This window comes from Musa acuminata, chromosome BXJ1-10 (genome assembly GCF_036884655.1).
Source record: "Musa acuminata AAA Group cultivar baxijiao chromosome BXJ1-10, Cavendish_Baxijiao_AAA, whole genome shotgun sequence".
NCBI classification, from domain to species: domain Eukaryota; kingdom Viridiplantae; phylum Streptophyta; class Magnoliopsida; order Zingiberales; family Musaceae; genus Musa; species Musa acuminata.
The window spans coordinates 29,682,712-29,694,584 of record NC_088336.1 but is presented as its reverse complement, the minus strand read 5'-3'; the positions used below and the strand labels follow the sequence as shown (position 1 = coordinate 29,694,584).

Genomic DNA, 11,873 nt, shown 5'->3' with positions numbered 1-11,873 from the left:
ACCTCATGTGCTGTGTTCAAAAAGTGTGGTATATCGGATGAGTGGGTAGATTTCTATGTTGAGTTCATTATTTAGTTTTGATATGGAATATGCTAATGTCAATCACAATCCGCTAGTTAACTACCATAAAAAGTCTAACATAAGGAACATAGTGCCTACGTCATTCCTTCCCTGCAACTAATGGTAGGGCAGCAACCTGTTGCCCCCAACCCCCAACATATCATAACCCAAGGGAGGTGGTATGGGACAGACATTAGTGACAGTAGCCCCTTGGTGATTAAACTTGCTTGTGCCCCCCTGGTTGGCTCACACAGATGACAATAGTTCGGTTATCCCTGACAGTAGCTAGGATAGACAAGCGATGCCCCTACAGTCATCCTTAACTGACGATACAGCATAGGGGTTCGTACGAATCAATCGTCCACTTGAATGCACCACATGGGAACATACGAGTCGATCATTCATATAAATGCATCATAAAACAGTGTACAGGCTAGTCCTCATTAACCATCAATCCCCTTCATCGGTTGCTTAGGTATAAAAGCTAGTCCCTGAGACTTGAATAGGGATCAGACTCGAACCCACCAGTATTTCAACCTTACAAAAAATTAACTTTACCATTAAAAGGGTCGAGTCGGGAAATCTTCCATGGAGCTAACCGCTTATGCAGAATCCCCGAAGAGATCAAGGCCCACCTTAGCTTACCCCCAGAACCCCGAGAAGTCTAGAGCCAACCTTGTTTCGACTTAGGAGCTATCTTGGACACTCAACTGCCACCTTGGAATTGCTTTGGTCAAAGCTTCCCTTATTCTAACGTGGGCTACTCGGATGATTTTTTATCGACAACATCAGGATAGTAAAAAAATTGATGAGATAACGTTTTAATTTCAAAATATTAAAACACGACGCAAGTAACATCATTTTTTACTCATGCATTTGCAGATGATGATGTTCAAATGAAAAAAAAAATCAAGAAATTCATGGATATGGTTTGATCGACGACCCTATAATGCATATAGGACAACTATAATAACAAGAATAATAAAACTATAAGTTTCAACTATTTAACAACTACAAGTGAAATTAAATGAAATATTCTCATGCACGGGAATCAAAACCTGGCACGAAATCCAAGAGGTGGTAAGCTCCAACATCAGTGGCTCGAGTAATTTCTGCATCGATATCGTGTTGGGGTCTGCAACCTGCCATACCTGTTCGATTCACTCACAGATGTTTCACAGTATGCATGTCCTCGGATGGCTCACGCACCTGAGGCTGCCTTGTCTGGGACCAGATCAGTTAGCTCATGCAAGACAACACCACGCAAGCAAATCGGGCAATATTATCTCGGGTGATTGATATTTGTGGCAATGGATAAGTCTCTGTAACGCACACTGACGAGAGTCATAAATGCCAATTGATCTTGACCTTGTTGAGCGTGAAACTTGCAAGAGGCTGAGGTGAATAGGATGGGAATCAGCCTGAGAGAGAGGAAGAGTTGATAGTCACCAGCTAAGGTTTTGAAAATCTTGAAGACAGTGCCATTGTAACCATATCCACATCTTATCCCCACCCTTCCATGTCTTACATTCCATCTGTTGCAGCCATTTCTTGTCATGCAGCCAACCAGAGCTTAAATCTCGGATAAGAAAGGAGTCTGAGCTTTGACTTCTTCCTCTATAAAAACAGCCCTTCCTCCTGTCTCAGAGGATATCTTCTTCTGTGTGCTTGAGCAGCTTGCTACTGTTGTGTAGCAATCATGGTCTCTGCTGATGCCATTCGGACAGGAGTTGGGATCTTAGGTGAGTTGAGTTGGTGCTCCTCGGATTCTTTTATCTGTCCACCAGTGAATACTCTGCGTCTGTGTCGTTAGCAAACATCTATATCGTATCTGTGCATATCTCATATGTGTCTTTGTATTCTTGGGATGTAAGAAGGTGACATGTTTCTCTCCTTTTATTGCTTCGGCAGGAAATGCAATCGCGTTGGGCTTATTTCTTTCGCCAGTGTAAGCATGGATTTACAGAGTCAACAACAATTAAGCTTTGGTTGCACTGGCTCAAAGCTGTTTGTTGTTCCATGAACAGGACGACCTTCGTCAGGATATGGAAGAAGGGATCGGTGGAGCAGTTCTCGCCGATCCCCTACGTCGCCACCTTACTCAACTGCATGATGTGGGTGGTGTATGGACTGCCAATGGTGCACCCGCACAGCATGCTGGTGATCACCATCAACGGGTCGGGACTAGCCATAGAGCTCTCCTACGTGCTCCTCTTCCTCGTCTACTCTCATGGAAGCAAGAGGCTGAAGGTGCTCCTGATGCTGCTCGCCGAGACCGCCTTCGTCGCCGCCGTCGCTCTCCTCGTGCTCACTCTCGCGCACACGCACGAGCGTCGCTCCATGATCGTCGGCGTCCTCTGCGTCTTCTTCGGAACCATGATGTACGCTGCTCCATTATCCGTCATGGTACGTCAACTCAGCACACTCTAACCTTAAGATGATTCATTTTCCTGGATAGCATTTATCGTGGCAGCAATGCAATACGAACAATAAGCCTGTGTTGAGGCGTGACGTGACTGTCCTTTTTCTTTCCCTTCTTCGGATCATTATAACTAATATCTGATATAATTGTGTTGCAGAGGTTGGTGATACAGACCAAGAGCGTGGAGTACATGCCCCTCTTCCTCTCCCTTGCTTCTTTCTTCAACGGCGTTTGCTGGACTGCCTACGCTCTCATCCGTTTCGATCCATACATCACCGTAAGTAGAAGTGGAACTCGCACTGCATTCATACCGACTCCATTACTCGATGTCATGCATTTAGTATGGTTCCGAGATCATGTTAATGGGCATGTCAAAGCAGTCTCATACAGAGTGTTCTGAACAAAACCAGATACTTGCATGGTCATTAATGACCTTCAAAGGAAAGATGATGCCGACACTATTATTTCCTTGTCCTTTGCTTCAGATTCCCAATGGCCTCGGGGTGGTGTTCTCGGTGGCACAGCTGATGCTGTACGCGACGTACTACAAGTCGACGCAGAGGCAGATAGAGGCGGTGAAGAGGAAGACGGAGATGGGTCTGACCGACGTGGTGGTGGTGAAGGGAGACGCAAACAAGGCGGGGAGTGTTCCTTTCGCCGGCGGCAACCCTGAGATCCGTGCGATGTGATGATCACAAAAGGCTTCACATCTTTTTCTGATATCGATGCACAAAGGGATGTATGTTTCTTCTTCTCGATGTTAATCTGAGCTCGGTCGCCGAACAAACCACAGGGAAAGGCTGTTTCCATGACATAAAGAAATCAAATGCAAGGGTGTTTACGTTTTTTTTTCTCTATTTTCGTATTTATTCTGAGTGGAGCTTGCATGCATAAACTTCCAGAAAATAATTATTATGACTATTACATGCATGCTTGCATAAACTTCCAGCAAGATGCTAAATCGATTGTCAAGAAAGAGCAAAAGAGGACAATCTAGATTTTGCTTCTTTGATCACTAAAATTAATTATGTTTATGAATCGCGAATGGTGATCATTAAATAAAAAGAGTGATTCGTAAATCGAAAAGGTAGGATGGATTTCTAGAAAGCTTATCGGGAATCTGGTTTAACTCAAGATAATGTCTTAATAGCTGCATCAAACTAGACATGGATTCATCACTCGTAGCATTATTTTCTCATCATTAAACACAAACACACACACACACACACACACACCACATACGAATATATGTAGTTCTCACCCTGACATTGTTTCTACAGCAAACGAAGCAAGCATGCACGGACTTCGTTCCTTTCTTTCTTACTTTTCTCTTTCTTTTTCTTCTCCGCTGAAAGAGAGTTCCAGGTTACAGAGGGTGGTTGAGCCTCCCCAGAAGAGATTGGCAGATAAGAAGAACGTGGTGGCATATAAATAGTTGCTACAGTATACGTGCTTGGTTCCCATTTATCTGACCCTCAAACGTTCACAGTGGTCCTCCTCCCACGACCTCCGAACGGCGGCGTGCAGTCATCCCCGCCGCAGCTCGAATCAGGGCTGTACCCCGTGTGCCGCCCTGCAAGCCCAACTCCCATATGGCTGGGGCTTCGACCGACCGGATTAATTGTGGCAGACGTCCCTCCGCCGGAGCTCGACGAGTCTGCCATGTTACCCGTCTTGGCTCTCCTGGAGGTGGAGTTCCATTTCGTTACCGGCGGAGCCTGGGCTCGAACCTTGGCCATCGCGGACTGAGTGGCCGCCATGTAGCTCGGAACAGCCGGCTGCCGGCCGGGATCATCTCTGAGGTGGTAGGAATAGTGCATGGGATTTATTGGGCTTCGTCTCCCGGGGTCCATCTCGACCGTCTTCTCCGACAGGCCGTCCATGGCGGTGGCCGTGACGTAGGAGCTCATCGGCTGCGGCGGGGGTGCACCTTGCCGGGCCTCCCACTGTTGGGCGGCCATCCAACGCTCCAGCCAATTCCAGCCCCATTGGGGCTTCTCATGCCACCGCTGTTGCTGCTGCTGCTGCTGCTGATTACACGAGTTTAGGCAAACAGTTCGAATTGCTCAAAGCCACGGGGGGAAGTAAAGGAAGAGACGAATACCTGATAGGTGTAAGCGTAAGCGAGGGCTCTCTCTCGGCGGACGAGGGCGTTATGCTTCCGCTGGGAGTTGACCGCGATGGCGTCCAGGCTTTGCTGTCGCCCGTCCCAGTTCCTCAGTCCCAAACTCTTGGAGTTGTGGCTCTTCATGTAGACACGACGATTGCCTCCTCCATCTGCTTCGTCCTCCTCCTCCTCGTCTTCTTCTTCCATGAGGTGGAAATCTTGGAGGTGGTCTCGTGGCGCTGCCCTCATTTTTGGATGGCGGAATTGGTAAGGGCCATGGTGGGTGGCGGCCGCGGCCGCGGGGAACGGAGAGAAGAGCACGTTGCGGTGGCTGGCGACTTGGAGGCGGCGGTTGCGGACGAGGGCCTGCACGCGGACGAGTGACTGCATGCAGCGCCAGGTCATGTGTGCTTGCTTCCGGACGTGGTGGCCTCTCACGAGCGCCTGCAGCCTCACCAGTCCCCTTAACGCTCGTAATGCCCTCCGAGCCTGCAAATAACTTCGGTTGTCACATATCCTGCAATCTCTTTGCTTCCGCCAATAATACCATGCCCTCCTTGGTGAATAAAAATGCCAACTGAAATCAAAATTATCCGCATTTTGAAGAAGAAAAAGGGAACCACACAAATTCTGCTTATCTTACAATTCTGTATGCAACATCTTGAACTAGGAGACAAAACTACGGAGAATGTGTATGATTGCTGAGAACCAACAGGTTGGTCCATGCTCTTGGTGGAGTTGCTGTAACAGTAGGGCATCCGTGCTCCATGACAATTGTCCTGGGTCACTACCTGGGAACCCCACTTGGTCCTTTCCTAAAGAGAATCCCAGCAGAAACTCATCGTTTTCCTCAAGGAAAAAGATGAATCACACTGCCATGCATCTCTCTGTCATGTTTGCCTTCTTACTAAAGCCAAACTCTACATACTGGTGTGATAAGGTTTATTGAATCCTACACCACCTTTGCACACTGATCCAAAGCAAATCAGATGGCTGTGTTGTTCTATACATAGACCATGGAGTACCCCATGCTGCAACTTTAATTTGTCCATGTGCTCTGAGTTATTGCTTTACCCTCAGTACCCTTCGCCATGGGGCATTGCGAAGATACGATTCGCTTCGCTTCATCTATAATACATAATTGCATATAGGCATCATTATAATTCATCGGTATGATCATCATAAACGGGCTCTAATATAGCGGTTTCTATGTGTTGTAGCGGTGAGACGGTTAATAACGGATGTATGGCTGTCACAGCTACTGTAGCGGCGATACGGTTAACAACGGATGCTACAGCTGTTGCAACAACTAATGACGACACGCGTGCAGGGAAACGCAGGCCTCCCGCACACGACGTGAGGGGCGCAGGGGAATCGCGAAATCCCCGGGGAGGAAACGACGATCAAAACGAGGAAGAAGGGGGAGAGGGATGTCGCTCACCAAGTAACCGCGGTAGACGGACTGGATGACCACCGCTGCTCGCTCCTCCTTCGACGGCCGGACGCAGCCAGCCAGCCGGACGACCCTCGCGGCGGCCTCCGCTGCCGCCGCCGCGGCCCTCGTCGCCGCGGCGATGGCCCGCTCCCGCTCTGCCACCTCCTCCCCCCACCCTCCCCCGCTCTCTTGGTTCGTCGCCTCCGGCGACGTCTCCGCCGGAAAGTGCTCCACCGACACTATCTCCGCCGCAGCGCCGTCGTTCTCTTCCGCCTCCGCCTCCGCCTCCGCATCTGCCTCCCTCTCCCACTGCACGCAAGAAGAAACCAGCAAAGGCGACGTCTCAGGCGCCGACAACTATAAGCTGAGATGAAGACGGAGGGAGGAGGGGAAGGAATACCCGGTGATCGGACGGCGGGGATGAGTCCTTGGGCTTGAAGACCTTCTTCACGGTGGAGAGCCAGCTCGTCTTCTTCCCCATTCTCCTCAGCGGAAGTCTCTGGATCGCACGCAGAGATAGAGAGAGGGAGAGAGAGAGAGGTGGGTGAGGGACAGAGGGAGGAGTGTAAGTGCGGGCTCGTGTGATGTGTGTGTTGTAGGCGCCGATGGTATTTAAGATTGGTCACGGGGGCGCTCTACGGCACAACAAAACAAATAAGTAGTGATTTATGAGGTTAGAATTTATTGGAACTAATTCACATAATAATAATAATTATCTCGGAAGAACATATCGGATCAAAATGACGTGAAGAAAAAGTATGTGTTGAGTAGTCTTCATAATAGCACTACAATGACAAATGCAAGTTTACTGCCACTTCAAGTTTGCGTTGCATGTCATGATGAAGAGCAAATGCAAGTTTTAAGAGACCCTTCTCGGAAGGCAACGCAGCTGCGCCACACATGCACCTTTCTGTCCATCTTAGCCGTGCTGCTTCCGATTGCCACCGCTCCGTGCGCACACATACATCCAATGGCCTGATTGGCTCCAACCAGAAATGATTGGGGGTTAAGATCTATTATGCACAGCAATTCGGGTGGGCTTCGTTTCGTAAGTTGTTACTATGAATTCAGAAAAGATAACTTTGCTTTTACATGTAAGCTCCAAAAATATTTCGTTGATTTTTTTTATATTAATATCGATATAAATATTTTCAATATATTTTGTTATTCGTATGTGAGTTGATTATATTCACCTTACTCTTAAATGTTTAAAATTTATTTGTATATTTTTTTTCTTACAAAATAAATCACTTGCCTAGGTTTAGCTTTGTGACGATGACTTATCCGTTAGTTTGAGTCATATTAGAATTAACATATTGATCGAGAATAATTTGACGACTAATCCCCATTTGTCAATTAGTCATCACAATACTTTAATATAAAGAAAAAAAAGGATTAAATCACTCCAATAACGTTGGGGTGGTTATGGTCTATTACTCATCGCGAATAATAGTCTACGAGAGGTCATTCAGATTGACCTCGTTAGCCTTCGTGAATAGCAGTCCACGAGAGATTGTTTGGGCTTGTATCTTACTCTATCGACCTCGGTGGATAATAATTCATGAGAGATCATTCGGGTTTATTGTCCTTTTAGCCAATCATGTATAAAAAGTCGCTCGTCTATATCGGCTTAGGGTCAATCATTTTTTAAAATACCTCTCATATTTTCATATAATCTCTTGAACTCATTTAAACATAAGAAGGTGGGTTAGGAAACTATATCTGACATTGACTTTTGTATAGAAACCCATCAAGATATTCGATTTCACTTCATCCCACCTCAAGAATATCTCAGCTGCATCAAGGCAGTAATGAAAGTTCCTTGAATGTCTCTATACTTTTTGGGTTAAGATAGAGTTGAATTGACTCAACTATCAATGACTAATTTCTTTAACACATATTATGTCATATATCAATTCAATTAAAAAACTCAAGTTTTTAAATTATGAGTCGAATTTAATATGTGTAAACAAATTCTTTCTATCATTACTAAATTCTTTCTGTATTTTATCTAAATTATTTTCTATAAATATTTGTTTTAAAGTATTATTTCTATAAATTTTGAAAGGTTAGCATTATTTTAGTCGGTAAATACTCTGTCTGATTAATGCTCCAATTTAAATCAGATTTTATCTTCACTACTTAATGCTACAAAAGATATTTATTTCCCTGAAGGAAATATCACGAGGTTGGCTGTTGTTATCTCCGACCCCTTGTTTCATGTCACCTTTGTTGGTGGAGCGGTTGCCATTAATCTAAGAAAGAATCATAACTCCCACCTTCAGCGACATGCATGAGATGGCTAAGCTAAGCCGTCTCTATCATATAAATATTACGAACAATTAAAATCTATAAACACTTAAAAAGCACAAAAAACACAATGAAAATGGTTGTTATATTTATGACATTGTCACTTTCAAGCAAAGATGCAGCAGTTCTTGGGAAAGAACGCCGAGTGCGTCCTTTAATTCGGTCCACGAAATTGTTGACATCTTACATCTTGATTAATCTCACCCGCGGACGTTGACACCCTTCCTTTAAGTCCGTGCAATAATACTCCATGTTCTATAATATCCTCAACATTTAATGGAGCCTCTTATATAATAAATAATATTCACGTGTTACGTTTATATTTGGAGTTAGTCATTTATATTTGCTAACAGAAACTCCAGCGGTTGCTTGCGCTTGTTTGATACGATACGTATAGTAATGGTAACGAGATTCACGTGTTCTCACACGACTCATGTGACACGAAACCGCGTAGCGGTCGTCACCAGCACGCGTCCGACGCCGTGGCAATCGCGCCCTAACTCGCACGTGCGTTCCGCCGCTCGTGTGATGATCGATCTGGATCTTGGACCGTCCAGATCGATGGATCTCTTTCATCTCGACGGCTGAGATCGAGGGATTATTCCTCACGCAGATCGACGAGGTTGGGCCGATTTGGTTCGTGCTTGCTGGCCCGAGGTTCGACCTAGGTGGCTTCGGCGTGGCTTCGAATTGAGCCGCCCAACCTCTAAAGTAAACTACATAAGGGGAGCGAAACATCTTGACGTGTAAGCTCGGCTGGCTCGGGTCGCCGAGAGTGGGAGCCGGCTCCTCTGCACAAGAATATCGTACCGCCAACGAGTGCTTATCGTCATCATCGGATGCCGGTGTCCAACTTCGGATCACGATGCCCAAACCCGTACATGAGCAGGTGGGGGATCCTCTCCAATACTACTTTGTAAGGGAAGCTCCATCTGTCAGATCGAAACCGTTCAATAAGCTAAAAGAACTTACGATCTATATATCCAACGGTCATATCGAGGTACTTCTTCACGATCGTCGGAGAGAATCCCAATTTGACAGATTTGGATCCCCAAATACACCCGGTCTCGCTTCCCACCCGTCAACGGATCGAAGAATTCTGTTCATCCCCCGAAACTCCTCTTTGCCAATCCAACCCCTCGGCTTTCCAAACTGGAAGCTTCGATGTCGGATTTCTTCTGGAGCGAGGAGGAGCGGGGCATGGCTGCCGCCGTCCTCGGCCCCGTGGCCTTCGACTACCTCGCCGCCAGCCGCACATCCTCCGACGGCCTCACCGCCGCAGCCTCCTCCGCCGAGGCCGACCTCCAAAGCCGCCTCCTCGACCTTGTCGAGGGCCCCCCCGACCGCCCTTGTCTCGGCTGGAACTACGCCATCTTCTGGCAGATTTCCCGCGCCAAGTCCGGTGACCTCGTCCTCGGCTGGGGCGACGGGTCCTGCCGTGATCTCCGTGACGGCGAGGAGGCCGCGGCGGCGGCTGCGGTCGCGAGGTCCCCCGGTGACGATGAGTCCCAGCAGAAAATGAGAAGGGCCGTCCTCCAGAAGCTCCACGTGTATTTCGGGGGTTCCGACGAGGACAACTACGCCCTCCGCCTCGATCAGGTCACCGACGCCGAGATGTTCTTCCTCGTCTCGATGTACTTCTCCTTTCCTCGAGGGAAGGGCGCGCCAGGTCGGGCTTTGGCGGCCGGGAAGCACCTGTGGATCTTATCGCCCTCCGACTACTGCTACAGGGGCTTCTTGGCGGCGTCTGCCGGGTTCCGCACGATCGTTGTAGTGCCATTCGATACAGGCGTTCTCGAATTGGGATCCGTTAGATCGCTAGCTGAAAGCCCTAATTCATTGCAGACCATAAAGTCGGTGTTTTCGGGTACGACGCCTGCGGGGATGCCGCAGTCTCGCGAGAAGTACGAGAGGAATGGATCAGAGGCATGCCCAAAAATCTTCGGAAAGGATCTAAATCTGGGGACTTCTAATGTCAATGACAAGCCTCTAGTTACAAAGGTAGAGGATAGTTCTTGGGATACACAACTAAAGAGAGGCAGCGGGGATTGGGTGCTGTTTCCTAATGTTCGGAAAGGAATGCAGAGTTTCAGTTGGAACCATGTCCGCGGCCCGAGTTCTCATCAGCAGCAGTTTGGTAATGGCGCTGTGATCACTAGCAGTGAAGTCGGCGATCACAGTGATGGAGTGCGGGGAGATACTTTGCTTGGGCAATTGCAGATTCAGAAGAATCAGCATAACCCCCAACAATCACTGCAGCCACCACTGAGGCAGATCGATTTTAGTGGAGGGACTTCGAGAGCTGGGACTTTGATTGCCCACGTTGGTGCACTGGAAGGGGACCATGCAGACATAGAGGTTTCATGTAAAGATGAGAGGGTTGGCCCACCAGATGAGCGGCGCCCAAGGAAGAGGGGAAGGAAGCCTGCAAATGGGAGGGAAGAACCTCTCAATCATGTTGAAGCAGAGCGCCAGAGGAGGGAAAAGCTTAACCAGAGGTTCTATGCTTTGCGTGCGGTGGTGCCTAATATTTCAAAGATGGATAAGGCATCTTTGCTGGGAGATGCCATTGCATATATTACGGAGCTCCAAAAGAGGTTGAAGGAGATGGAGTCCGAGAGGGAGAGATTCTTGGAATCCAATGCGATGGATCATAGCATCCGAGTGCATCAACCTGAGGTTGATGTGCAAGCTCTTGAGGATGAGGTGATTGTGCAAGTCAGCTCTCCATTGAATACCCATCCTGTTTCTAAAGTTTTTCAAGCTTTAAAGGAGGTGCAGGTTAATGTGGCAGAATCAAAGGTCACAGGTGGTGGAGAAACTATTCAGCATACTTTTATCATCAAATCACCAGGCTCCGAACAGCAAATTAAGGATAAGATAATTGCTGCTTTGTCTCATGGAAGTGACTCAACAGAGCAATTATACTAACAATGACCCAGACGGAGTAGGAAGGATCATGTTATCTTATCACTTTGGAGTCTGCTGCAAATAGTGATATACGTGCTTTTCATGGTTTACTTGTCCTCATCACCTCAGTCAAGATCTGACCTTGCACAGCATTTGACTAACCTGTTGGTTCACCAATAACTCTTTTGTTATTTGTGATGGTAAGAATCTTCATGATAATGTTTTACTGACAATTTGTAACGTACACTTATTTCATAAAGTGCTATATGTTCACTATTTCATAAAGTCCTATTTGTAGTGTACACTTATTACAGTTTATAGCTCTATCTATATGCAGTATGTCAGGGCAGAGAGTTCTGGTCATCATTTGGTAATTAGCAATGGCGTCATCATATGCCTAAGAAACCCATGTGTAAGTTCTTCATATGTTCAAATCCTAGGTTGCCTAGATATCAGCAATTGGATGTCTCTCCCGGTGGGCACTTAAGATAATTTTCATAGAATGGTTGTGCGTTTCTTCTTGAGAATCTGTATTTGTATTAGCTTTCTCCCTGTTTTTGTATATACATCTTTTATTGAAAAATTGTGGAAAGTTGAAAACTTGAAATGAAGTGGTAGTACTTTTGTCA

General features: G+C 47.0%; 3 protein-coding genes across 4 annotated transcripts; 2 read left to right on the top strand and 1 right to left on the bottom strand.

The window, feature by feature from the left end:
* The first annotated feature begins 1,759 nt into the window (after positions 1–1,759).
* LOC135596075 (bidirectional sugar transporter SWEET4-like) lies at positions 1,760–3,251 on the top strand. Its single transcript, XM_065087777.1, has 5 exons — positions 1,760–1,802; positions 1,972–2,008; positions 2,088–2,466; positions 2,640–2,759; positions 2,968–3,251. Exons 1-5 carry the CDS (start codon positions 1,760–1,762, stop codon positions 3,169–3,171), a joined length of 783 nt encoding a protein of 260 aa, XP_064943849.1. The 3' UTR covers positions 3,172–3,251.
* Positions 3,252–3,633: 382 nt separating this feature from the next.
* LOC135584839 (protein IQ-DOMAIN 21-like) lies at positions 3,634–6,625 on the bottom strand. Of its 2 annotated transcripts, none has more exons than XM_065087774.1 (4): positions 6,425–6,625; positions 6,031–6,333; positions 4,587–5,078; positions 3,634–4,512 (listed from the first exon to the last, which is right to left on the bottom strand). In XM_065087774.1, the coding sequence occupies exons 1-4, from the start codon at positions 6,503–6,505 to the stop codon at positions 3,958–3,960; spliced, it is 1,431 nt and encodes a 476-aa protein (XP_064943846.1). In that variant the 5' UTR covers positions 6,506–6,625; the 3' UTR covers positions 3,634–3,957. The 2 variants fall into 2 exon arrangements, with proteins under 2 accessions (XP_064943846.1, XP_064943847.1); XM_065087775.1 differs by having other exon boundaries at positions 3,634–4,509.
* A 2,623-nt stretch (positions 6,626–9,248) lies between these two features.
* LOC103968943 (transcription factor MTB1) lies at positions 9,249–11,873 on the top strand. The gene is made up of 2 exons (XM_018819991.2): positions 9,249–11,444; positions 11,582–11,873. Exon 1 carries the CDS (start codon positions 9,499–9,501, stop codon positions 11,263–11,265), a length of 1,767 nt encoding a protein of 588 aa, XP_018675536.2. The 5' UTR covers positions 9,249–9,498; the 3' UTR covers positions 11,266–11,444; positions 11,582–11,873.